Source organism: Chelonia mydas, chromosome 1 (genome assembly GCF_015237465.2).
Source record: "Chelonia mydas isolate rCheMyd1 chromosome 1, rCheMyd1.pri.v2, whole genome shotgun sequence".
NCBI lineage: Eukaryota > Metazoa > Chordata > Testudines > Cheloniidae > Chelonia > Chelonia mydas.
The window spans coordinates 316,868,658-316,895,616 of record NC_057849.1 but is presented as its reverse complement, the minus strand read 5'-3'; the positions used below and the strand labels follow the sequence as shown (position 1 = coordinate 316,895,616).

Here is a 26,959-nt window from a genome sequence, read left to right as displayed (position 1 = left end):
ATCCACACCATCCTCCAGATCATTAATGAAGATAATGAACAAAACCGGCCCGAGGCTCGACCCTTGGGCACTCCACTTGATATCGGCTGCCAACTAGACATGGAGCCATTGATCACGACCCGTTGAGCCCGACAATCTAGCCAACTTTCTATCCACCTTATAGTGCATTCATCCAATCCATACTTCTTTAACTTGCTGGCAAGAATACTGTGGGAGACTGTGTCAAAAGCTTTGCTAAAGTCAAGGAACAACACGTCCACTGCTTTCCTCTCATCCAGAGAACCAGTTATCTCATCAGAGAAGGCAATTAGATTAGTCAGGCATGACTTGCCCTTGGTGAATCCATGCTGACTGTTCCTGATCACTTTCCTCTCCTCTAAGTGCTTCAGAATTGATTCCTTGAGGACCTGCTCCATGATTTTTCCAGGGACTGAGATGAGGTTGACTGGCCTGTAGTTCCCAGGATCCTCCTCCTTCCCTTTTTTTAAAGATGGGCACTACATTAGCCTTTTTCCAATCGTCCGGGACCTCCCCCTGATTGCGATGAGTTTTCAAAGATAATGGCCAATGGCTCTGCAGTCACATCTGCCAACTCTGTTAGCACTCTCGGATGCAGCGCATCCGGCCCCATGGACTTGTGTTCGTCCAGCTTTTCTAGATCGTCCCGAACCACTTCTTCCTTGGGACCTCAACTTGGTGTTGGCAAGGCTAACAGGACCTCGGTTTGAACTGCTGGTAATGTGCTCTACATATCCTGGAAGGTGGCTTTCCTGGTGGCCATTACTTCTGCCAGAAGGATCTCGGCGATCCAAGCCCTTACATCGGAACCACCTTATACAGTCTCCTTCAAGGACAAGGTTCAATTGCGGCCACATTCTCCATTCCTTCCAAAGGCGATGTTGCAATTCCATAGTAAGCAGGATATCTTCCTGCCAGTCTTCTATCCGAAGCCGCGTGCCAACAGAGAGGAACAGAGACTCCACTTGCTGGATGTCAGATGTGCACTTGCCTTCTACATAGAAAGGACTATGTTATTTTGGAAATCTATTCAGCTTTTTGTAATCACTGCAGACCGAATGAAAGGCCTTCCAGTCTCAGCCCAGAGAATTTCTTCATGAATCACTTTCTGTATCCACATATGCTATGACCTGGCAAAAGTCCCAGCTCTTCTTGCCCTGACTGCACACTCTCTACAATGGCTCAAGCTTCTTTGGTGGCATTTGTAGCTCAAGTATCTGTACAGAAAATTTGCAGAGCAGCGTGGTCATCAGTCCACACCTTTTCATCTCATTACGACATCATCCAACAGGGTAGAGAGGATGCTGGATTTGGCTGAGCTGTGTTACAATTAGCATGTCAATAAACTCCGAACCCTCCACCTGCACTACTGCTTGGGAGACACCAACACTGAAATGGACACGAGCAAGCACTCAAAGAAAACAAGCAGTTACTAACCTTCTGTAACTGTTCTTCTTCAAGATGTGCTGCTCATGTTCATTCCCAACCCCCCCCCCCCCCCACACTTGTCCCTCTGTCAGAGTTAGCTGGCAAGAAGGAACTGAGGGGACTATGGGTCGGTGGGCCCCTTTATACTGCTGCTATGAATGCTTGACCCTAGGGGGCACCAGAGCTGACCCAACTGATACCACCGAGGGGAAAAAACTCGAGATAAGCACACACCTACATTGGAATGGACATGAGCAACACATCTTGAAGAGCAACAGTTATGGAAGGTTAGTAATCATTTTTCCACCCTCCCCTCCTTGGATTAACAGCTGGATGTATAGCTGCTCAATTTCAAGCCTGAGACTCAAAATGACAGTAATAGATGTCCCTGACAACATTGCCCCAGCTGTTTTGCATTTTGCATTGGTCACCTTGCCGGCTGCTGAAACCACTCCGTATTTCAGCCTCCCACATGCTGCTAAGGCTTCTCCTTTATTTTCACAAATATTATGCAAAATACATTCTGCCAAGCTATCTGTGAATGGCTTAATTAACCAGGGAAACAAAGGATAAGCCAGGTCTCCCAGGATAACCAGAGCAATATCCACACCATTAATGTCCATAGTGTTCCCTGGGGGCAAACAGTCCTTTCTCCATTAATTTAAATACAGCAGTGTTCCAAAAGGTCCTAGCGTCATGGACCCTTCCAAAACACCTAGTATTTGTCTGTAAACCTGGCATGGTGGTTGACCAGTCTTTCAAGCCCCATGAGGAAATACCCCTTTCTGTTTATAAATTCTGAGCTATGGTGGGGCAAATAATAGGCATGTGGTTCCCATCAATTGCCCCAATACAATTTGGGAACCCCATGCATGCAAAACCATCAGTGACTTCCTGAGCATTACTAAGCTCGATTACCCAGTACAACAGTACCTTTTCTATGGCATCACACACCTGCATGACAATGGTCCTGACCATAGATCTTCCCATGCATAATTGGTTTGCAATGGACTGGTAGCATTTGAGTGTGGCCACGTTCCAGAGGGCAATTGCGACCTGCTTATCCATGGGTATGGGACTTCACAAGCTGGTAGACTGCCATGGTAACTCTGGGGTTAGTTCTGCAGAAAGCTCAAAAATAGTTGCTTTCACCATCCTGAAGTCCTGTTGCCACTGCTGATCATCCCAGGTTTACAAAACAATCCTTTTCCCACCAATACGTTCTGAAGACCCTCCTGTTGTTGGAGGAACTGCTGCTACATCTGATTGATGGTGTGGCAGGCGAAGTCAATGTCAAATGAATCCGGCTTTGAGTGCTGAAATACATCCCAAGCAGCCTCCGTGCATTTGAGCTAGACAGCATAGCAGCACAGAGACTTGTTAGGTTCATATTGGCTGACGGCAATTTGAAAATAGTGTTAGCCAACCCATAAAAGAAGTACGGGGCAGAGCCAGATGAATCATGGAATTTAAGAATTTGAACTAGCGTGGCTTCCACTATGCATCCCACAGTGCACAGCAAGAAAAATCCAAGAATGCACACCACTCAGCAGTCAGGCAAAGGAGCATGGGATACTGTCAAGGTTCCTCCCCCACTCTGAACTCTAGGGTACAGATGTGGGGACCTGCATGAAAAACCTCCTAAGCTTATCTTTACCAGCTTAGGTCAAAACTTCCCCAAGGTACAAAATATTCCACCCTTTGTCCTTGGATTGGCCGCTACCACCACCAAACAAATACTGGTTACTGGGGAAGAGCTGTTTGGACACGTCTTTCCCCCCAAAATACTTCCCAAAACCTTGCACCCCACTTCCTGGACAAGGTTTGGTAAAAAAGCCTCACCAATTTGCCTAGGTGACTACAGACCCAGACCCTTGGATCTTAAAAACAATGAACAATCCTCCCAACACTTGCACCCCCCCCTTTCCAGGGAAATGTTGGATAAAAAGCCTCACCAATTTGCATAGGTGACCACAGACCCAAACCCTTGGATCTGAGAACAATGAAAAAGCATTCAGTTTTCTTACAAGAAGACTTTTAATAGAAATAGAAGTAATTAGAAATAAGAAATCCCCCATGTAAAATCAGGATGGTAGATACCTTACAGGGTAATTAGATTCAAAACACAGAGAACCCCTCTAGGCAAAACCTTAAGTTACAAAAAAAAGATACACAGACAGAAATAGTTATTCTATTCAGCACAATTCTTTTCTCAGCCATTTAAAGAAATCATAATCTAACACGTGCCTAGCTAGATTACTTACTAAAAGTTCTAAGGCTTCATTCCTGGTCTATCTCCGGCAAAGACAGAATATAGACAGACCCACATACACTTTTGTTTCTCTCCCTCCTCCCAGCTTTTGAAAGTATCTTGTCTCCTCATTGGTCATTTTGGTCAGGTGCCAGCGAGGTTACCTTTAGCTTCTTAACCCTTTACAGGTGAGAGGAGATTTCCTCTGGCCAGGAGGGATTTTAAAGGGGTTTACCCTTCCCTTTATATTTATGACAGATACCCTCAGAGAATGCCACGCTATCAGTTTGCAACAAATGGCCGCCATGGGTACACAATGATACACATTGACAGAGGGCACACTGTCTCATGTGCACACTATTACTGTGACTTGTGTAATGCTCGTTTCCTGACTCTCAGCAAAAAACTATGGCTTTAACTCCATCCCTCCCCATAGGCAAGCCCTGAATTAACGAAAAGTGTGAAGTTCAAGTACGTTAGTTAAAGAGCATTAAACCCCTCTGTGGAGACTCTCTTTCAGCAGTAAAGTGGCCTTAGTTTTCTTTATCTTATACATGAGTTTAATGTGCTTTAACTAATGTGCTTTAATTTCACATCTTTAGTTTATTTGGCTAAACATGCCTCAACGGGGTTAAAGCTTTTCCACCCCACTGTGTGACCATGTAGGATTTATTCCAATTGGATTGACAGGTGCAGTTCTTGTTGGCTCCCTGCTCGTGAACATAGCTTTTGGGTGGTTGGGGGCTTTTTAAAGGCTGTCTTGTTGTATTCTAATACTAAGTAGGGTCTTCCTGGGTCACTTATTTGATAGGAGACCATCAAAGAATGCTTCTGGTGACTTTCCTCATGGAGTTGGTATTTAATCAATGCTCTACTACATTTTTAGGAAGGTGATACAAAAAACAAAGGTCCTGAGTGTTAATGGTATCAAAAGATCTCATGATACTCTTTAGGATGGTAGGAATGTTAATCTTACTGACCAAATTGTATCTTCTACTTTATTTCTTTTTCATCTAGTGGTAAATCCCCCTGCAATATCAATTGGGTACTGTAGTCTTCACTTCCTGTTTTAACTACTGTGTAGGGGAGGTGTTACAACGTATCATACCGAAGTATGCTCACTTCCATGCAGGTCATTTGGAAAAGAAGAACATTAAACAAAACTAAACTGAGGAGTGGTAACAATTGTAGTTTGGAATTGGTCAGAAGACTGGTTTTAAAAAATATAAACCATTTGTTTGGGGCCAGAGACAGATCCCCTCATCTAATAAATCTAATATTAAAGGTACATACGCTAAAAAGCAATTTACTATTAACAAATTGAGAGGCTTCTCACTAAACCTCTGGTTATGTAATGTTACTGTGTCTGTTCAAAACAATTTCCAATATGGAAAACATTTGAAAGTCAAGAAAATGCTCAGGGACTGCCACTATCATGTCTAATAGAGGCGACACTTTATAAAACTAGTCACTCTATTCTTAAAGCCAGAATTCAATATTTAACTTAACACAAAGCATTGAGACAAGATTTTGAATTCAGAGAGCCTGCATCTTGAGACTAAATGCTGATGTAATTTAAAATATCTGGAACCAGCTATATTTCATATTTCAAAAGATATGGTCTCAGTGAGGTACCTGTTGTAGGGGTGAAAGATCTGGAGATGATATGTTTGATAGCCTCCTAAAATAGGATTAATTTTAAGAATACATTCTTGTTCTGTTGTAGTGAGAGCCTCACTGTGTCCTAGTTTTGTGTTAAAGCCATCCATACTTCATGCCAAGCTACATTCGTAGTGTACTTAAAATGGAGGACTTTACCAAATTGTAATAACATTTTGTGTATCTTAAGATAGTGATTCAGTGCGTCCATCAAAAAATTGCTATTAAACAAAGAGGAAAAAAATGACGTTTATACTGTAATTTTCTGACTGGTGGGAGCGGGAGGAATAATATATAATTGATCAATTCTTAATATTCTACAAAAATGATAGAGATTGTTCTTTATCTTTTTAATGTGTTATCTTTTTTAAAAAAGAAACAAAACAAACAAAAATCCAAAGAAATAGACTAGAAAACCATCCAATGATTGTTTCATGTTACAAAACAAAGCATAAATATTAGCAATTATAAAGAATAATTTAGTTTGTAACGTGTGTAGGATTGAACGTGAAAATTTAATATGGTAGTGTTGTGCTAAGTGTCTTAGTTATACTTTCATTTGCATTTGCTGTGGCTTAATACATTATGATAACAGATTTTCTGATGAAACCCAGGAGTTGTTTGTTAAGGACGATCTATGGCTAACATGATTAACATCTATTTTTAAAAAAACTCATTGGTTAATAAATATGGAAGTGTTAATTAGATTTGAAGATTTTTAGCAGTTCTGGCAGGAAATGCAGCATTTAATCTCATTTCTGTGTGCTGGTGAGTGGTATGATATTATACAGTTAACATTTTTATATCAACGATCCTTGGTATCAAATTTACTTTTAAGTTTAGCACCATCTCTGTTAAGAATGACATCTTACTGAAGTAATTTTTAAAGCCCCTCTTCCTCAATTTGTATGAAATTTGGAACTGAGGAGACAGTGATCACCGTCTTGTCTTTGCAATCCGATGAAATACTAGTGTTGCTTGTTTGAATTGCAACTGCTTTAATTAGACTTCCTGTACAAAGCATCCAGTATTCATTTTATATGCACCTGAATATTCAAGAAGCATTCCATTTGCTAATTGTGGAAACATCTTCTGACATAGGGTTTGTTTTTTAAGAAGGTTTATAAATAACTGCATATTTTTGGTTTCCTTTGATATATAGTATTACGTGTTTACATAAAACACTTAGCTGGAGACCTGAACTATCAGTTTGCATGGAAGGCAGTGATAGATACTGCATGAAGGGACTGTTACCATCTGTCTGAGGGGATCTTTTGTGGCACAGGGAGAAGAGTTTAAAGTGGCGCAAATATGTTTTTTGGTGAAGCTATTAATAAAAAAATCACATAACTCTGTCGAGGTAGGATCTGACTTCCCAGCAAGATATACCTAACTTGAAGGGGCCTGTATTTTGTGGCAAGGTCACTGTTAATATTTACTACTTAATCCTAAAGGAGGATCAATTTTTAAAAGAACTTATAGCCATAAAAAATAATTTTAAGGCTTTCATGTTGTTTTGAAATAGTTTAATAAAATCCCTGAAATATGTTGAAGGATTTGAATATGTTATGTTCTGTTCTAAGATAATTTGGATTGCAAGGGCATATGTACATTTTTTTTCTATTTTAAATGAGAGAAAAAAGTAACATGCAGCTTATTAAGTGAATGAAATGAAAGGAATAAAATAAGGGCCACCATGTGGTTGGCAGGTATCTGGTTTTCCACCGGAAAGTCTGGTCCAAAAGGGAACCTGGCAGTGTCCAGTCAACTCTGCTAAAACTGTTAAAAGCCTGGTTAGCTGCTGTAACTGGCCTCCACCCCCAAGGGGCAGGAACAGCAGCAGGTGTTGCTGGAGCCTGGAGAAGCAGTGGAATACTCAGGAATGGCTGAGCAGCAGAGAGATACCAGCGGCTCCCCTGTCCTGCCCAGAGTGCAGCTCTCCCTGCCCCGTTCTGCCTCACTCATCCCTCCACCCCTGGAGCGTGGTTCCCTCCCCAGCCCTTTCCCAGTCACACCCCCACATTCCTGGAGCACAGCTCTTTCTCTAACGTCTTGCCCCACTCACTCCTCCACCTCTAGAGCCCTGCTCAGCTGCCAGGGGAGGGTGGTGGAGAGAGCAGTTAGCGACAGTGCGGGGGTAAGGGCATCAAGGGAAAGAGGTGGAGCAAGGGGCGGGGTCTCGGGGGAAGAGGTGGAGCAGGGGGTGGGGAGGTCCCCCCGCTCCGTGTCTGGTTTTCACAAATTAGAAAGTTGGCCACCCTAGGCCACGCTGAAATCTGGCAATTAACAAAATTGTTTAGCATTACTATTTTCTATACGTAATTATTATGTGGTTTTCTTTTTGGAAGGCAAACATCTGCTCTGCATTTTTGAGGAGTAATTACTACTTGTAGAAAAAAAATGCTTAAATCCTGTTTTTGAAAATGCACATGTTGAAGTAAGACTGTCTAAAGCCGTATTTTGTGTTCAGTTTGAACTGGGAATAAAAACAAAGGACTGGTTGAAAGATCCTTCACCTGAAGGTACTAGGTCTTGCCCTTCTAGCCTTTTCAGATCCATACAGGATTGCATTGTAACACTGTATGGAATAAATTTACTGCAATACATAGTGCAGACACAAACCGTTCTTTTTCAGACCCTAGCGATAGTTCCCATCTAATTGAGTGTGGTTTTCTGGTCATCTCATCATACTGGGCATCCAAAATTTTGATCGTTGAAAGTGCTGCAGGCATCAAGCTTCCAGAGTGAGAAATATCTGGTAGCAGCTAAGTGGAAGACCCCTCTTCTTCCTCCCCCTCTTCCCAAAGTGTCTAAGGCCTGGTCTGACTACGAGTTTGTTGGATTTAGCAGCGTTAAATCTGAATTAACCCTGCACCCGTCCACACAACGAAGCCATTTTTTCGACATAAAGGGCTCTTAAAACTGATTTCTGTACCCCTCCCCAACGAGGGGATTAGTGCTGAAATCAATATCGCCATTTCGAATTAGCATTAGCATGGATGCAATTTGAAGGTATTAGCCTCCGGGAGTTATCCCACAGTGCACCATTGTGACCACTCTGGACAGCACTCTGAACTCGGATGCACTGGCCAGGTGTACAGGAAAAGCCCTGGGAACTTTTGAATCTCATTTCCTGTTTGGCCAGGCGAGCTCATCAGCACAGGTGACCATGCAGTCCCAGAATCAAAAAAGAGCTCCAGCATGGACCGAACAGGAGGTACTGAATCTGATTGCTGTATGGGGAGAGGAATCTGTGCTATCAGAACTACGTTCCAAAAGACAAAATGCCAAAACATTTCAAAAAAAATCTCAGAGGCCATGAGGGACAGAGGCTACATCAGGGACGCAACACAGTGCTGCGTGAAACTTAAGGAGCTCAGACAAGTGTACCAGAAAACCAAAGAATCAAACGGACTCTCCTGGACGGAGCCCCAGACATGCCGCTTCTACGCTGAGCTGCATGCAATTCTAGGAGGGCCGCCACCACTACCCCACCCCGTCCGTGGACTCCGATGATGGGGTACTCTCTGCCATGCCTGAGGATTTTGCAGACGGGGAAGATGAGGAGGAGGAGGAGGAGGAGGAGGAGCTTGGGGAGAGCACACAGCACACCGTTCTCCCCGACAGCCAGGATCTTTCTATCACTCTGACTGAAATACCCTCCCAATCCAATGAAGCCAGAGAAGGGACCTCTGGTGAGTGTACCTTTTTAAATATAATACATATTATAAAAGCTAGTGTTTTGTTAATGATTAAATAGCCCTGAGGACTAGGGATGCATTCGTGGCCAGTACTGCTACTGGAAAAGTCCGTTAACGTGTCTGGGGATGGAGCTGAAATCCTCCAGGGACATCTCCATGAAGCTCTCCTGGAGGTACTCTAAAAGCCTTTGCAGAAGGTTTCTGGGGAGAGCAGCCTTATTCCGTCCTCCATGGTAGGACACTTTACTTGCTACTAGCATGGCGTGGTAATCTGCTATCATTGTATGACAAAGCCTGGCAGTGTATGGTCCTGGTGTTCTCTGGCATTCACGCAACATCCATTCTTTATCTCTCTGTGTAATCCTCAGGAGAGTAATATCATTCATGGTAACCTGGTTGAAATAGGGGAATTTGATTAAGGGGACATTCAGAGGTGCCCGTTCCTACTGGGCTGCTTGCCTGTGGCTGAGAAGAAATTCTCCCTGCAGTTAGTCACGCGGTGGGAAGGGGGGCCATTGGTGCTGAGCTGTTCGTGTTTGGCTAGCAGGAATCTTCCCTGATACCAGCCAGGCGGTGGGGGGAGGGGAAAAGCAATTATCCCAGAGAATTGGATGGGGGGAGGGGGTTAGTTAGGTTTCTGCTGCTGCACGTTAACAGGAAAACTGCAGCACTAAATGGCCAACTCAATGGGCTTTGCTTGGTATGGGAAAGGAGAGGGCTGCTGTTTTGAAGGTTGAAGAAGCCGAAAGACTATGGCTTACCATGGCCGCCTGCAAGCTGAACTCTGTTGCCCGGCCCTGCATGTGTGATCTCTAACACCAAAGCCGCAGGCACTCAATATAAGATGCAAAATGCGACCTTGTACCAAAATCACATGTGCTATGTAATGTGAATAGTGTTCACCGTGAAAGAGTATAACCATTGTTCTGTAAAATGTAACTTCACTCCCTTTTTTCCCTCCAGCAGCTGCAAATATTTCAAGCCTCACTCCTCCATCCCAAAGGCTATCTCAGATAAGGCGGTGAAAACAACACACGTGCGATGAAATGTTCTCCGAGCTCATGCAGTCGTCCGACACTGACAGCTGTGTGGAGGGACACAATAGCAGAGTACAGAACAGTGGCCAATGAACGTGAGGAGAGGTGGCAGCAGGAAGATCAGAGGAGGCATGAGGAAATGCTGGGGCTACTGCGGGATCGAATGGACATGCTCCAGCGTCTGGTGGAGGTTCATGAACGGCAGCAGGATCACAGACTGCCGCTGCAGCCCCTGCTTAACCGCCCTCCCTCCTCTCCAAGTTCCATAGCCTCCTCGCAAAGACGCCAAAGAACGCAGGGTGGGAGGCTCCGGGCACCCAACCGCTCCACCCCAGTGGACAGCCCAAGCAACAGAAGGGTGGCATTCAACAAGTTTTAAAGTGGCCTTTTCCTTCCCTCCTACCCTCCTCCCACACCTCACCCGGGCTACCTTGTGAGTTATCTCCCTATTTTTATAACCAATTAATAAAGAATACATGTTTTTTTTAAACGATAGTGACTTTATTTTCTTTGCAAGCAAGCTGTGATCGAAGGCAGGAGGGCGGGTGGCTTACAGGGAATTAGAGTCAACCAAGGGGGTGGGTTTTCATCAAGGAGAAACAAACAGAAGTGTCACACAGTACCCTGGCCAGTCATGAAACTGGTTTTCAAAGCTTCTCTGATGCGCAGCGCTTCCTGCTGTGCTCTTCTAACCGCCCTGGTGTCTGGCTGCGCATATTCAGCGGCCAGGCGATTTTCATCAACCTCCCACCCTGCCATAAACGTCTTCCCCCTTACTCTCACAGAGATTGTGGAGCACACAACAAGCAGCAATAACAATGGGAATATTGGTTTCGCTGAGGTCTGAGCGAGTCAGTAAACTGCGCCAGCGACCCTTTAAACGTCCAAATGCACACTCTACCACCATTCTGCACTTGCTTAGCCTATAGTTGAACAGCTCCTGACTACTGTCCAGGGTGCCTGTGTATGGCTTCATGAGCCAGGGCATTAAGGGGAAGGCTGGGTCCCCAAGGATAACTATAGGCATTTCAACATCCCCAACAGTTATTTTCTGGTCTGGGAAGTAAATCCCTTCCTGCAGCCATTTAAACAGACCAGAGTTCCTGAAGACACGAGCGTTATGAACCTTTCCCAACCATCCCACCTTGATGTTGGTGAAACGTCCCTTGTGATCCACCAGTGGTTGCAGCACCATTGAAAAGTACCCCTTTCGGTTTGTGTACTGACTGCCCTGGTGGTCTGGTCCCAAGATAAGGATATACATTCCGTCTATAGCCCCACCACAGTTAGGGAATCCCATTGAAGCAAGCCATCTAGTATGACCTGCACATTTCCCAGAGTCTACCCTTGATAGCAGCAGCTCCATGATTGCGTTGGCTACTTACATCACAACAACCCCCACAGTAGATTTGCTCACTCCAAATTGATTACTGACTGACGGGTAGCTGTCTGGCATTCCAAGCTTCCACAGGGCTATTGCCACTTGCTTGTGAACTGTGAGGGCTGCTCTCATCTTGGTGGTATTGCGCTTCAGGGCAGGGGAAAGCAAGTCACAAAGTTCCATGAAAGTGCCCTTACACATGCGAAAGTTTCGGAGCCACTGGAAATCATCCCAGACCTGCAACACTATGTGGTCCCACCACTCTGTGCTTGTTTCCCGAGCCCAGAATCGGCGTTCCATGGCATAAGCCTGCCCCATTAATACCATGATTTCCAAATTACGGGGGAACATGGTTTTAGAGAAAAGTGTGTTCATGTCCTCATCACCGTGCTGCCGTCGCCTCCTCGCCTGGTTTTTCAGGTGCTGGTTCTGCATACACTGCACGATAATGTGCGAGGTGTTTACAATGGTCATAACTGCTGTGGTGAGCTGAACGGGCTCCATGCTTGCTGTGCTATGGCGTCTGCTCCTGCTTGGGCAATCCAGGGAAAAGGGTGCGAAACGACTGTTTGCCGTTACTCTGGTGGAGGGAGGGGCGACTGACAACATGGCTTATGGGGTTGGCTTACAGGGAATTAAAATCAACAAAGGGGGTGGCTTTGCGAGAAACAGAATGGCCCCCTCCAGGATAGAACTCAAAACTGGGTTTAGCAGGCCGTTGATTTCACAGAGAGAGGGAGGAGAAAATGAATACCAAACAAATTTGGTCTATTTCTTGTTTTGATCCACTTTATCTATCTTTATACATCTTGCTGGCAGCAGACTGTGCAGTACGACCGCTAGCCATCGTCATCTCCTGGGTGCTCGGCAGAAGATGGTGCAGTATGACTGCTGTCCATCGTCTTCTGCTGGCTGCAGATTAAAAGACAGTGCACTGCTGGTAGGACTGAATCGCCATGAAACGAAACTTAAAAGGGAAGTGACCTGGCTGAGTCACTCCCATGTTTGCCCAGGCTCCCCTGACCTCATCGAAGTTGGTTAAAAGAGCACCCTGGACTACGTCGACCCCGGCTACCAGTCATACTGCACTGTCTGCTGCCAAAAGGCAGTAAACTGTTGCTGTGGAGCAATGCAGTGCCACATCTGCCAGCACCCAGGAGACATACGGTGATAGTTAGCTGAGCGGGCTCCATGCTTGCTGTGGTATGGCATCTGCACAGGTAAATCAAGAAAAAAGGCGCAAAACAATTGTCTGCCCTTGCTTTCACAGAGGGAGGGAAGGGGGGCCTGATGATATGTACCCAGAACCACCCGTGACAATGTTTTAGCCCCATCAGGCACTGGGATTTCTACCCAGAATTCAAATGGGCGGCAGAGACTGCGGGAACTGTGGGATAGCTACCCACAATGTAACGCTCCGGAAGTCGACGGTTGCCTCGGTACTGTGGACACACTCTGCCGACTAAAGAGCACTTAGAGCATTTGTGTGGGGAGACACACAATCGACTGTATAAAAACATTTTCTACAAAACAGACTTCTATAAATTTGACCTAATTTCATAGTGTAGACAAGGCCTAAAGTAGCAAAGAAGTCAGTGTTTTGTGTACATTTGTTCTAAGTTAACTAGAGAATTTATTTTGGGCTGCAACCTATTTCTGCTTTTAAAACACTGAATAAATATTTTTATCTGAAAAAGTTTGAAATATAAATTTCATATTGAACTGTATGTTTTGTATCCCTGTAAAAATCTGATGATGGAAATGGTTTTTTTCCCTCTTCATGTTTTCAGGGTTATCTTCCCGCCAATGTGGACCGAAGAGAAGGCACTTTACAGAGAAAACGAAAAGAATATTTTGCTTTTATTGAACAATATTATGACTCCAGAAATGATGAAAATCATCAAGACACATACAGACAGGTAGAGTAGCTTATTGAAAACTCTTAAACTACATGAAATGTTTATTTTAAAAGTTCAGTGAAAAATCTTTTTGATAACATGTTCAGTATGTTCTATATTGCTTTATTACTACTTCATAGCAAAGCAAAAGGATATTTTTGTTTATCCATATGTTCAATAATTATTTTTGTGCTTTGCCACCATTAAATCTAGCAAAGGCTGTTCAGTAATAATGAGGCATCTTTAATTGATCTGTAATTTAGAAAAATGTTAATAATTTTATTTCTTTGCTTGTAAAACATTAAATATCAAGATATTAAATCATTTAGGGCACTTGGTATGCAATACTACCACTTCCTGCACATGAGGGGAAACAGGTTTCAGAAAGCTTCCCCATCTCATGGGGCAGGGAGAGTCAGGAGCAGCAGAAGCTCCCTAATAGTGGGAGCCCCCCCCCATCCCCCCCGCGTGGCCCCTTCCCCCCAGTACCCTGCACCTCACTCACATAGCCCTCCCACTTTTAAAAGTGATGGGGCCATGCCCCCCCCGGACTCCCCTGTTTTGGTGCCCCTGGTTGGAGTGGAAGAAGGCGGAGCTTTGACTCTCTGCTCCCCAGTGCACCCGGTGGCATAGCTGGGGGGAGTTTATGCTCTGACAGATACATGTCATACTTCACATTCTCCCCAGAAGGGCGGGCAGACTGGGGATATTGTGACCTGCTGCCCCTGATCTAGCCCTTAACATATTTACTGTAACAGGGTGGATCTGCAGCTGTAGGTTTTTCTTTCCCCACTGAAGACCAGTTTTACAATACAGACTAATTTTTGGTATTAATTCCAGTTCACATTGGGACCTTCAGCTAACCTTTTTCTTTGCAGTTCAACAGTAATTTTTCCAGTTTTTTTCCAATTGAGTCGTTAGATTATTCCCCAGTCTTCCCGAAGTTGCTTTTCCAAATGCTTTGAGGTGGCGCTATAGCATTAGAATAGAGGACTTGAAATTATGACTGCTACTTCAATGAAAGTAAGGAAATTAATGGAGGGTGGAGGGGAGAAGTTGAGGAGTATGAGCTAAGTGCTTTTAACATATCCCCGTAGGACATGTGATAAATGAAACAATCATATTCACCTAAAGCTACCAAATGATGGTTCTGCATGCAACTGTGGAAATTCTTCCACAAATTTTAGATGATCAGTGTGTTCTATCTTTACCGCTAAAGGGTTTGAGATTTTGGAATGCATTGGGGTGGTGGAAGATTGATTAGACACTAGAGGGGTATATGCCCATATGACTAGTTCACAGGAATATAGGTTATGTCTACACTCTGGACCTTACAATAGTACAGCTGTACCACTGCAACTGTGCCGCTGTAAGGTCTCCTGTGGAGCTGCTTTATGCCGGTGGGAGGAGAGCTCTCCCGCCGGCATAATTAAATCATCCCCAACAAGTAGCGGTAGCTATGTTAGCGGAACAGCATCTTCCACTGACCTAGTGTTGTCCACACCAGCGCTTTTGTTGGTGAAACTATGTGGGTCAGGGCTATGTTTTTTCACATCCCTGACCAACAAAAGTGCTGGTGTAGACAAAGCCTTAGGTACCAGAGAAGGATGTGTTAAACCTAGATAGGCTACCGGTGTCTCATCTTCCCTTTTTCTCTCCTCCCTGCCCCTGCTCCCCACCCCGCAAAAAGGATAAATTTTGGAAATGTTTTATGAAAGAATTGTTTTGGCTATTTAGAAACTTGTTGGCTTATCATAAGAATGGCCCTACTGGGTCAGACCAAAGGTCCATCTAGCCCAGTATCCTGCCTTCCGACAGTGGCCAGTGCCAGGTTCCCCAGAGGGAATGAACAGAACAGGTAATCATCAAGTGATCCATTCCCTGTCGCTCATTTCCAGCTTCTGGCAAACAGAGGCTAGGGACACCATTCTTGCCCATCCTGGCTAATAGCTATTGATTGGAGCTATCCTCCATGAATTTATCTAGTTCTTTTTTGAACCCTGTTATGGTCTTGGCCTTCACAACATCCTCTGGCAAGGAGTTCCACACGTTGACTGTGCGTTGTTTGTTTCTAACCTGCTGCCTATTAATTTCATTTGGTGATTCCTAGCTCTTGTATTATGAGAAGTAGTAAACAACACTTCCTTATCTACTTTCTCTACACCAGTCATGATTTTATAGACCTCAATCATATTTCCCCTTAGCTATCTCTTTTCCAAGCTGAAAAATCCCAGTTTTATTAATCTCTCCTCATACGGAAGCCATTCCATACCCCTAATAACTTTTGTTGCCCTTTTCTGAACCTTTTCCGATTCCAATATACCTTTTACCAGATGGGGCGACCACATCTGCACACAGTATTCAAGATGTGGGTGTACCATTGATATATAGAGGCAATATAATATTTTCTGTCCTATTATCTATCCCTTTCTTAATTATTCCCAGCGTTCTGTTAGCTTTTTTGACTGCCATTGTACATTGGGTGGGTGTTTTCAGAGAACTATCCACAATGACTCCAAGATCTTTCTTGAGTGGTAACAGCTAATTTAGACCCCATCATTTTATATGTATAGTTGGGATTATGCTTTCCAATGTGCGTTACTTTGCATTTATCCACATTAAATTTCCTCTGCCATTTTGTTGCCTAGGCACCCACTTTTGAGAGATCCCTTTGTAGCTCTTCGCAGTCTGCCGGGTCTTAGTCTTAACTATCTTTAGTAATTTTGTATCATCTCCAAATTTTGCCACCTCACTGTTTACCCCTTTTCCAGATCATTTATAAATATGTTGAATAGGACTGTTTCCAGAACAGACCTTGTCAAAGGCTTTCTGAAAATCTAAGTACACTATATCCACTGGATCCCCTTGGTCCACATGCTTGTTGACCTCCTCAAAGAATTCTAATAGATTGGTGAGGCATAATTTCCCTTTACTAAAACCATGTTGACTCTTCCTCAACAAATTATGCTCGTCTATATGTCTGACAATATTGTTCTTTATTATAGTTTCAACCAGTTTGCTCGGTACTGAAGTCAGGCTTACAGGCCTGTGATTGCTGGGATCACCTCTGGAGCCCTTTTTAAAAATTGATGTCACATTAGCTATCCTCCAGACATCTGGTACAGAAGCTGATTTAAATGATAGGTTACACACTAAAGTAAGTAGTTCTACAATTTCACATTTGAGTTCCTTCAGAACTCTTGGGTGAATACCATCTGGTCCTGGTGACTTATTCCTGTTTAATTTATTAATTTGTTCCAAAACCTCCTCTACAGATACCTTAATCTGGGACAGTTCCTCAGATTTGTCACCTAAAAAGAATGGCTCAATTTTGAGAATCTCCCTCGCATCCTCAACCTTGAAGACTGATGCAAATAATTCATTTTGTTTCTCCGCAATGGCCTTATTGTCTTTGAGTGCTCCTTTACCATCTCGATCGTTCAGTGGCCCCACTGGTTGTTTAGCAGCCTTCCTGCGTCTGATGTATTTAAAAAAAAAATGCTGTTACTTTGAGTCTTTGGCTAACTGTTCCTCAAATTCTTTTTTTGGCCTTCCTAATTGTATTTTTAAACTTCATTTGTCCGTGTTTATGCTCCTTTCTATTTTCCTCACTAGGATTTAACTTCCACTTTTTAAAGGATGCCTTTTTGCCTCTCACTGCTTCTTTTACTTTGTTTAGCCACAGTGGCTCTTTTTTGGTTCTCTTACTATGTTTTTTAATGTAGGGTATACATTTAAGTTGAGCCTCTATTATGGTGTCTTTAAAAAGTTTCCACGCAACTTGCAGAGATTCCACTTTTGGCACTATACCTTTTAATTTCTGTTTAACTAACCTCCTCATTTTTGTGTAGTTCCCCTTTCTGAAATTAAATGCTACAGTGTTGGGCAGCTGTGGTGTTTTTCCTGCCACAGGGCTATTACATTTAATTATGTTATGGTCGTCATTACCAAGCGGTCCAGCTATATTCACCTCTTGGACCAGATCCTGTGTTCCACTTAGGACTAAATCAAGATTTGCCTCACCTCTGGTGGATTCCAGGACCAGCTGCTCCAAGAAGCAGTCATTTAAGGTGTCAAGAAACTTCATCTCTGAATCCCATCCTGAGGTGAGATGTACCCTGTCAATATGGGAATAATTGAAATCCCCCATTATTATTGAGTGTTTTTTTAAATTTTAATAGCATCTCTAATCTATTATATTAAAAGAGCAGGAGAAAGATACAAGTACATGTTTGTTGATGACAGGAGATTGTATTTTAAATTTAAAAACCAGCATGTCACAGTTCAGGGCAACTGCACCTCTATATCCCCCTTCTTGGTCCAGCAAGGGTATCCACTTTTAGGCTCCTGGCTTATAAGACATCATCTTTCTTGGGCAGAATTCAACCTCTCTCCCTCCTGACTGGAGTCTTTCCGGGCTACACTGTTTCCTGCCCACTGAGTTGCCTAGCAAGCCAGATGGGCTAAACGGCTTGCATCTGCACTTTACTTTCTCCTCAGAGGCTATAAACAGCATAATTGCCCAGAGTTACAAAGTACCACATAGCCTTTCTAAGGAAGCATATTTATTCTGAAGGTGAAAGCATTAGAGAGAAAAACATATATTAAAAACAATGAAAGAATCTACATGCATGCTAATAAGCTTACTAGAGGTCACACTCAACTCCAACAAGGGCTCTGGCAGGCAATAAGTCTTTCTGTGGTTACAACAAGCACAGCTGTGAATTGGAGGCTGTTTACACAACAGCCTATGTTGGCATAACTTATGTCGCTCAGGGGTGTGAATAAACCACCCTCCCAAGCAACATAAGTTATACCGACATAAGCGCTTGTGTGCACAGCATTCGCAGTGGTGGTTTTATTATGCTGATGGAAGAGCTCTATCCTGTTGTCTTAGTGTGTCTTCAGCACATGCATTGCGCGGCGCAGCTGCATCGGTACAGGTCTGCCTCAGCAGCATTGTATGCGTAGACTTGCCCTGAGTCTCTTCTTTATGCAGCTTGGGGCATTGATCTTCAGATAATCAGCAGACAATAGGTTTCTCCTCAGGTCATAGTTTCAGAAGGTTAGGTCCAGAGGTGTGAATTTGCATTCATCTTCTCTCTGTAGCATTTCCTAGGAAATCCAGTTAATTTCATTTGTCCCAAAAGTTCCTTCTTTCTGGTACATTGTTTAAAATAGTGATAGAATCATAACATCGTAGGACTGGAAGGGACTTCAAGAGGTCTTCTAGTCCAGTCCTCTGTACTCAAGGCAGGACTAAGAATTATCTAGACCATCCATGACAGGTGATTTGGAGACTTATTCCAGTGCTTAACCACCCTGACAGGAAGTTTTTCCTAATGTCCAACCTAAACTGCGCTAGGTGCAATTTAAGCGCATTGCTGCTTGTTCTAGCCTCTGATGTTAGAGAACAATTTTTCTCCCATCTCCTTGTCACAATCTTTTATGTACTTGAAAACCATTATCATGTCCCCCACATCATCTTTTTTCAATCTTCCCTCATAAGTCACATTTTCTAGACCTTTAATCATTTTTGTTGCTCTTCTTTTCAAGCTGTTTGGCGGTGCCCCCGATCAGCTACAGTTGGTGGGTGCTGAGCATCCACTTCTCTCCCCCCTTCCCCCTTCCTCCCTTGGGTGTTCCAGCTCTGGAGCATGCAAGGAGTTGGCACCTATGTCACTGGTGTAGTTTACTCACAAGATTGGACATCAGTGAGAAAAATATCCAATGGTTATAGCTACCTGCTGTGTCCTGCATAATATCTGTGAAGCAAAGGGAGAAAAGTATCTGCTGGAGTGGAGGGCAGGAGTTGAGTAGCTGTCTGCTGAATTTGAGCAGCCAGATACAAAGGCTATTAGAAGAGGTCAACGTGGAGTTATACATCTCAGGGAGGCTTTGAAAGACCATTTTAACAGTGAGACAGAAAGTATATGGTACTGTAATGTGCTCCTTTGTGGCTGGTAGGAATCATGTTGTGGTTGCTGTACATGTGGCAGTTTTACATTGTCAAGGCAACTGTTAATTTTGTTTGTGAATGATTCTGTGAGCTGTGTCACATTGTGCAATAATGGGTAACTGCTTTCAGAACTGCTGAGCACTTAGCAGCATAGGTTGTGAACTAATAAAGATGAATTGTGTTCCAAATAATATAATTTTATTCCCTATCAAAATCAGTGTTTTTTTTTTTTAAAAAAAAACCTATGCAGTTGTAAAACAAATACACCACCACCTCCTTCGCCTTGCTGTTTACAGCAGGGGCTTGTGACTCAGGCTCCTTGCAGCTAGCCATGGTACTGTTGTGAGTGGTGGGGTCTCTGCTGAGAATGGCATGCAGCTCTTTGTAAAAGTGGCATATCTGGGACTCGGCATTGGATAGATTGGCTTTCTTGTATGCCTGTCGCAGCTCCTTGGCTTTCATGTGACGCTGCTGATGGTCCCTGCTGTAGCCTTTCTGCTTCATCACCATAGCAATCTGCTTGTAGATGTAAACGTTTCTGCCACTGGATCAGATCTGTGCCTGCTGAGTCTCTTCTCTCCACAGGCCCAGGAGATCCAATATCTCCTGTCTCTGACAGGCAGGAGCATGTCTGGAGCGAGTAGCTAGCATGGTGAGCTGGGCTGTTGCACTTAACAATGGAGAGCTGCTAGGTGTGCTCGCCAAGCCAGGCAATCAGGAAAACGAATTTCAAAAATTCATGTTACTTTAAATGGAAGGGGGGGCTTCTGTATGACTCCTGGGCAGTGGAGTTCACTGCGGTAACCAAAGCGGTCAGTGTGGGGCATTGTGTCAAGCTGCTGGTGGACAGGTCAACATAAGTAATGCAGTGTCTACAGTTACCCTTTATCGACCTAAGTACATTGACTGTAGCTCAACGCTGCTCAGGGAAGTGCTGTTACGATGTCGGCATAACGGGGTATTTACAGGAGTGGAAGATCAATTTGAGACATATGCACAACTAGATCAATGTAAACTGCCTTGCGTCCACCTAACTATGTAGCGTGGACCAGGCCCTAGAAAACTTTTAAGGGCCACCACTCTAAATGATGGCAGACTAGGGTCTCAGGATACATTTCTGGTTATATACATATTCTAACAAAAATAGTCAAGAAAAAATGAAAGTTCAATAATGTTAAAAAAATAAATTGTACGTACTTATTGATTTTTTTCTAAAATATTTTCTGTCCAATTAGATTCACATAGATATCCCTCGTATGAATCCTGAAGCTTTAAGACTTCAACCCAAAGTAACAGAGGTAAGAATTGTTGTCAATTTTAGCTGTTTAGATAATTAATTTCTGAGTACTCCCAGACTGGCTATATTTTTTTATTAGTAATTACATTATGCATATGATTGCCATGTTGGCTTGAGGACAATGCTTGAAAAGCAAATAATCAAGATAGAGAAGTGATATAGTTGCAACCTGAGAATAATGTTGAAAAAGGTGAGTACGCCAGTGAAAGGTTAAAGGGATGAATAGGGTCATCTGGACTGAGCCCCAGTGTGTGAGTTTTTCCATTTTCTTTTTTGATCAACAATTTTTGTTGATCACCTATGGTCTCTTTGTCAAATGCATTCTTTTCCATGATCCATGTATCCCATGCTGCCCAACATTATGCTATCAGACACAGTGATTTAGTCTGTGATGGCATATGTATAGCAGATTTTTTTTTTTCTGGCTTATTTTTTGTATTCCATTATCTTGCATAATTGGTTGGTCTTCCTCCTATTAGGTTAGTTTTGGTTTTGGTTTGTTTTAGTTATTAATGTCTCTGGTTCTCTTCCCCCCTCTCCCCAGTAATTTAAAGCTGTTCTGTCTGTAATATTTAAATACTACATGCATACATAGTGTTGTACTTTTAAAGAACTTACTTACAAATATTTAATTAGAAATGTAAAATAGATTCCTTCATATGAGGTCTAAACACCTGTGTTTTTTTTCTACACTGTTAAACTCTTTTCAGTTGCTGTTTGCAGGTTGTAAATGTTAGCATGGAATACAACTATTCCTTTGAACTCCTTAAAATCTTTACAGTGGGCATCTTTGGCCTAAATAGAAGTGTTGTACTTTGAAAACGGACTAAAAACATGGCATCTTTTTATTCAACGGGTCTGATCCCTGCATATATTGAAAAAAAATGCCTTTTTTCTTTTTCTTCCAGTTAGCACTGCGAAGCTAACACTGAGTGAGCTGAATTCGGTTCTTGCACAGCAACTGTTTTGAGTGCATAGTCTGAAGATGGAGGGGTTGCACAGGTTGTAATTGAAGGCTTAATTTCATCTGGGGGAACTCTATTACTAATGCTGATATGTGAGGGAAGGAATTCAGTTTGCCTTTGAGTCCAAGTTGGATTAGCAGGCCTGACAGTTAAAAACAAGTAACCAAACCCATTAACCTCTTCTCAACCCCATCCCCTGCTCTTCCTCCCAAATGCATCATAACTCCCCAAATAAAATTTAAAATTCCAAATATTTTTTAACTTGTAAACTGAGCACATTTGATATGGAATGCCTACAATGCCATTTTAGTCATGTTTCAAAGTAGAAGCACTCTTTACTGTGTGACATCACTCATGTTTTGGGGGGAGGGGGAAGTTTTAAGACAAGAATGTACATGTGAACACTTGGAACCTCACCATGCCCACTTCTTTCTATAATTGCTGGTGCACCAAGACTTGAATGTGACTACTAACTCACTTGCAGATCTTGTTTTGATTCCACTTAAAACAAAGTAATTTTTATAGTAGGTATATCTGTCACTGTACCTGGAATGGGTCACAGCTGAGAGAGCTGATTGTCAGAAAAGAGGGCAGACACCCCAAGCTGGTGGTATATTCTATCATTTGATTTCACCAAGCCAGTAATAAAGGTTCACTGCTGGACCACTATACTAGTTTTACCAGAGTACAGACCATATCCTTAGGCGTTCCAGCCACTTATTACCACCCAGGCAAAATGGACTTCACGATTAGGGTGACCAAATATCCCGTTTTTGAAGTTTTTTAGGACTTTTTCTTACATAGGTGCCTATTACCCACCACCCCCGTCCCATTTTTTCACAGTTGTTATCTGGTCACCCTATTCATGATGAAAGGTTATTGATACCAAATTCACCACACATTAAGTTCTTCCAGGCCCAGGCAATTAGTCACTTACCAAGGTCAATAGATACTTCAGATCACACACCAAAAATAATGCTGTAGCCAATCCTAAGTTCATAAATCTTTAGTTACCTTACTAAGGGTATGTCTACACTACGAAATTAGGTCGATTTTATAGAAGTCAATTTTCAGAAATTGATTTTATACAGTCGATTGTGTATGTCCCCACTAGCGCATTAAGTCAGTGGAGTGCATACTCACTACCGTGGCTAGCATCGACTCACGGAGAGGTGAACTGTGGGAAGCTATCCCAGAGTTATCGCAGTCTCCATTGGAATTCTGCGTTAAGCTCCCAATGCTTGATGGTGCAAAAACATTGTCGTGGGTGGTTTTGGGTACATGTCGTCAGTCTCCCCTCCCTCTCTCCATGAAAGCAACTGCAGACAATGATTTAGTGCCTTTTTTTCCTGGGCTGCCCGTGCAGGCGCCATAGTATGGCAAGCATGGAGCCTGCTCAGCTCATCGCCGCTGTTGCGAGCATTGTAAACACCTCGTGCATTATACTGCGGTATGTGCAGAACCTGGCTAAGAGATGGCAGCACGAGGACGATTGTGAGGAGGACATGGACACAGATGTTCCTGAAAGCACAGGCTGTGGCAATTGGGACATCATGGCGGCAGTGGGGCTGGTTGATACAGTGGAATGCCGATTCTGGGCCCGGCAAACAAGCACAGACTGGTGGGACCGCATAGTCTTGTAGGTATGAGATGATTCCCAGTGGCTGCGAAACCTTTGCATGCGTAAGGCCGCTTTCCTGGAACTCTGTGAGCTGCTTTCCCGCACCCTGAAGTGCAGGAATACCAAGATGAGAGCGGCCCTGACGGTTGAGAAATGAGTGGCGATAGCCCTGTGGAAGCTTGCAATGCTTGACTGCTACCGGTCAGTCAGGAATCAATTTGGAGTGAGCAAATCTACTGTGGGGACTGCTGTGATTCAAGTAGCCAACACAATCACTGAGCTGCTGATATCAAGGGTAGCGACTCTGGGAAATGTGCAGGTCATAGTGGATGGCTTTGGTGCAATGGGATTCCCTAACTGTGGTGGGGAGATAGACGGAACGTATATCTCTATCTTGGCACTGGACCACCTTGGCAGCCAGTACATAAACTGCAAGGGGTACTTCTCAATGGTGTTGCAAGCACTGGTGGATCACAAGGGACGTTTCACCGACATCAGCGTGGGATGGCCGGAAAAGGTGCATGATGCTCGCGTCTTTAGGAACTCCTGGCTGTTTGAGCAGCTGCAGCAAAGGACTTACTTCGCAGACCAGAAAATAACTGTTGGGGATGTTGAAATGCCAATAGTTATCTTTGGAGACCCTTGCTCCCATGGCTTAAGAAGCCATACATAGGCAGCCTGGACAATAGTAAGGAGCAGTTCAACTATAGGCTGATCAAGTGCAGAATGGTGGTAGAATGTGCCTTTGGAGGTTTAAAAGCTCGCTGGCGCTGTTTGCTGACTAGATTAGACCTCAGCGCAACCAATATTCCCATTGTTCTTACTGCTTGCTGTGTGCTCCATAATATCTGTAAGAGTAAGAGGGAGATGTTTATGGTGGGGTGGGACTTTGAGTCAAATCGCCTGGCTGCCAATTTTGAACAGCTAGACACCAGGGTGATTAGAAGAGCACAGCTAGATGCGCTGCACATCGGAGAGGCTTGGAAAATGAGTTTCATGACTGGACAGGCTACGGTGTGACAGTTGTGTGTGTTTCTCCTTGATGCAAACCTGCCCACTTTGTTGATTTTTATTCCCTGTAAAGTTTTATTCCCTAACCACCCTTTCATCACACCTGGCAAAGGAAATAAAGTCACTATTGTTTTGAAACCATGCATTCTTTCTTTATTAATTAAAAAAAAAAGGAAATAATTGATAAGGTAGCCTGGGTGGGGTGGGGGAGGAGGGAAGGACAAGGGCACATTGCTTATTGTAGCCACGCTACAAATCAAAACTGTTCGAATGACAGCTTTCTGTTGCTTGAGCCATCCTCTGGAGTGGAGTGGCTGGGTGCCCGGAGCCCTCTCCTTCCCCGCGTTCTTGGGCGTCTGGGTGAGGAAGATACGAAACTTGGGGAGGAGGGCAGGCGTTTGTACAGAGGATGCAGCGGTGGTCTGGGCTCTTGTTGGCTTTTTTGCAGCTCCACCAGATGCCTGAGCTTGTCGGTTTGCTCTCCCATTAGCCACATCATTGCATCCTGCCTCTTCTCATCGCGCTCACTTAGTGCTTTTCTGGACTCTGCCACTGAATGCTTCCATGCATTCAGCTGTGCCCTATCAATGCGGGACGACTGCATGAGCTCAGAAAACATGTTATTGAGAGTGTGGTTTTTTTCCCCTTCTAATCTGCGGTAACCTCAGGGACGGAGATAATAGGAGGAGCATCAAAACTTTTGCACATGCAGGGGGATAAAAAGGGAGAGTAAAATGTAAGACGATACATTTCTGAGAACAAAAGGGAGACTTTCACAGTGAATCAAGCAATTCACAGCAGACAGCACATGTGCTTTAGTACGGTACAAGGTCTCAGTTTGCCTTTTATATTGAGCACCTGCCGGTATGGTGGCACATCACACATGGCTGGGCAACAGAATTTGGTTTTTAGGCAGCCATGGTAAGCCAAAGAGTGCACGGGTTTGGCTTCTAACGCCTTCATAACATGTGGGAATGTTTTCAAACTGCAGTGTTCTCCTTTCCCATAGCCATGAGAACCAGGGCGTGCGATCTAGTAGCTTCTGTGAGTTGCCGGAAGAAAGCCTCATCCACCTCATCTCCCTGGTCCTGTGGTCTATAGCAGACTCCCACCACTACATCACTCTTGTTGCTCACACTTCTAAACTTAATCCATAGACACTCAGGTTTTTCTGCAGTTTCGTACCGGAGCTTTGAGCAGTCATACTGCTCCCTTACATACAGTGCTACTCCCCCACCTTTTCTGCCCTGCCTGTCCTTCCTGAACAGTTTATAACCATCCATGACAGTACTCCAGTCATGTGAGTTATCCCACCAAGTCTCTGTTATTCCAATCACGTCATAATTCTTTGACATCACCAGGACCTCCAGTTCTCCCTGCTTGTTTCCAAGGCTTTGTGCATTCGTATATAAGCACTTGAGATAATCTGCTGATTGCCCCTCATTCTCAGTATGAGGCAGGAGCCCTCCCCTCACAGACGTTCCTGCCTGTGCTTCCTCCCGGTATCCCGTTTTCCCACTTACCTCAAGGCTTTGGTCTCCTTCCCCCGGTGAACCTAGTTTAAAGCCCTCCTCACTAGGTTAGCCAGCCTGCTCGCAAAGATGCTCTTCCCTCTCTTCGTGAGATGCAGCCCGTCTCTGCCCAGCACTCCTCCTTCATGGAACACCATCCCATGGTCAAAGAATCCAAAGCCTTCTCTCCGACACCACCTGCGTAGCCATTCGTTGACTTCCACGATTCGACGGTCCCTGCCCTGGCCTTTTCCTTCCACGGAGAGGATGGACGAGAACACCACTTGTGCCTCAAACGCCTTTATCCTTCTTCCCAGAGCCACGTAGTCTGCAGTGATCCGCTCAAGGTCATTCTTGGCAGTATCATTGGTGCCCACGTGGAGAAGCAGGAAGGAGTAGCGATCCGAGGGCTTGATGGGCTTTTACTGTTCCCTTACAAAAATTCCCCTGTTTCAACCAGGTGACCATGAATGATATCACTCTCCTGAGGCTAACACAGAAAGATAAAGACCAAATGTTGCTTGAATGTGACCAAAACCCAGGACCATTTGCTGCCATGCTTTGTACTGCAATGATTCCAGACTATTTGCTACTGGCTTGGCGTGGTAAAGTGTCCTACTGTGGAGGACGAAATAAGGTAGCCCTCCCCAGGAACCTTCTGCAAAGGCTTTCAGAGTACCTCCAGGAGAGCGTCATGGAGATGTCCCTGGAGGATTCCCGCTCCATCCCCAGACACGTTAACAGACTTTTCCAGTGGCTGTACTGGCCGCGAATGCATCCCAAGTCTTCAGGGCAAATCAAACATTAAACTCTATTGCTTTTAAACCCTGTACTGTAATTACAAATGTGCACTCACCAGAGGTGCCTTCTCCACCTTCAGGGTTGGGGATCTCGCCTTGGGAGCGTATTTGGCTCCAGGGTGCCAGGGAGAACGAATTCACTGCTTGCCTGCTGCGCATTCCCCCCCCCCATCCACAAAATCCTCCACCGTGTTGCGTGAGACTTCCCCTCGTCCCCACCCCCTACCCCCGTTGCAGGTGTCGTGGACAGTGGTGGGGTAGTGGTAGGGTCTCTAGAATGCCATGCAGCTGATCATAGAAGCGGCATGTATGGGGCTCTGACCCAGAGTGACCATTTGCCTCCTTTGTCTTTTGGTAGGCTTGCCTGAGCTCCTTGACTTTCACGCGGCACTGCTGTGTGTCCATGTTATAGACTGTCCATC

At 44.2% G+C, this 26,959-nt stretch overlaps 1 protein-coding gene across 8 annotated transcripts in view; it reads left to right on the top strand.

The window, feature by feature from the left end:
• The window catches only part of TBC1D22A (TBC1 domain family member 22A), a 448,171-nt gene that overhangs the window by 73,457 nt on the left and 347,755 nt on the right, over positions 1-26,959 (top strand). For all 8 annotated transcript variants that reach the window (XM_037889077.2, XM_037889078.2, XM_037889080.2 and 5 more), the window contains 2 exons: positions 13,266-13,394; positions 20,568-20,630. In XM_037889077.2, the coding sequence (XP_037745005.2) occupies positions 13,266-13,394; positions 20,568-20,630 (192 nt within the window). The remainder of the gene's footprint in view (positions 1-13,265; positions 13,395-20,567; positions 20,631-26,959) is intronic.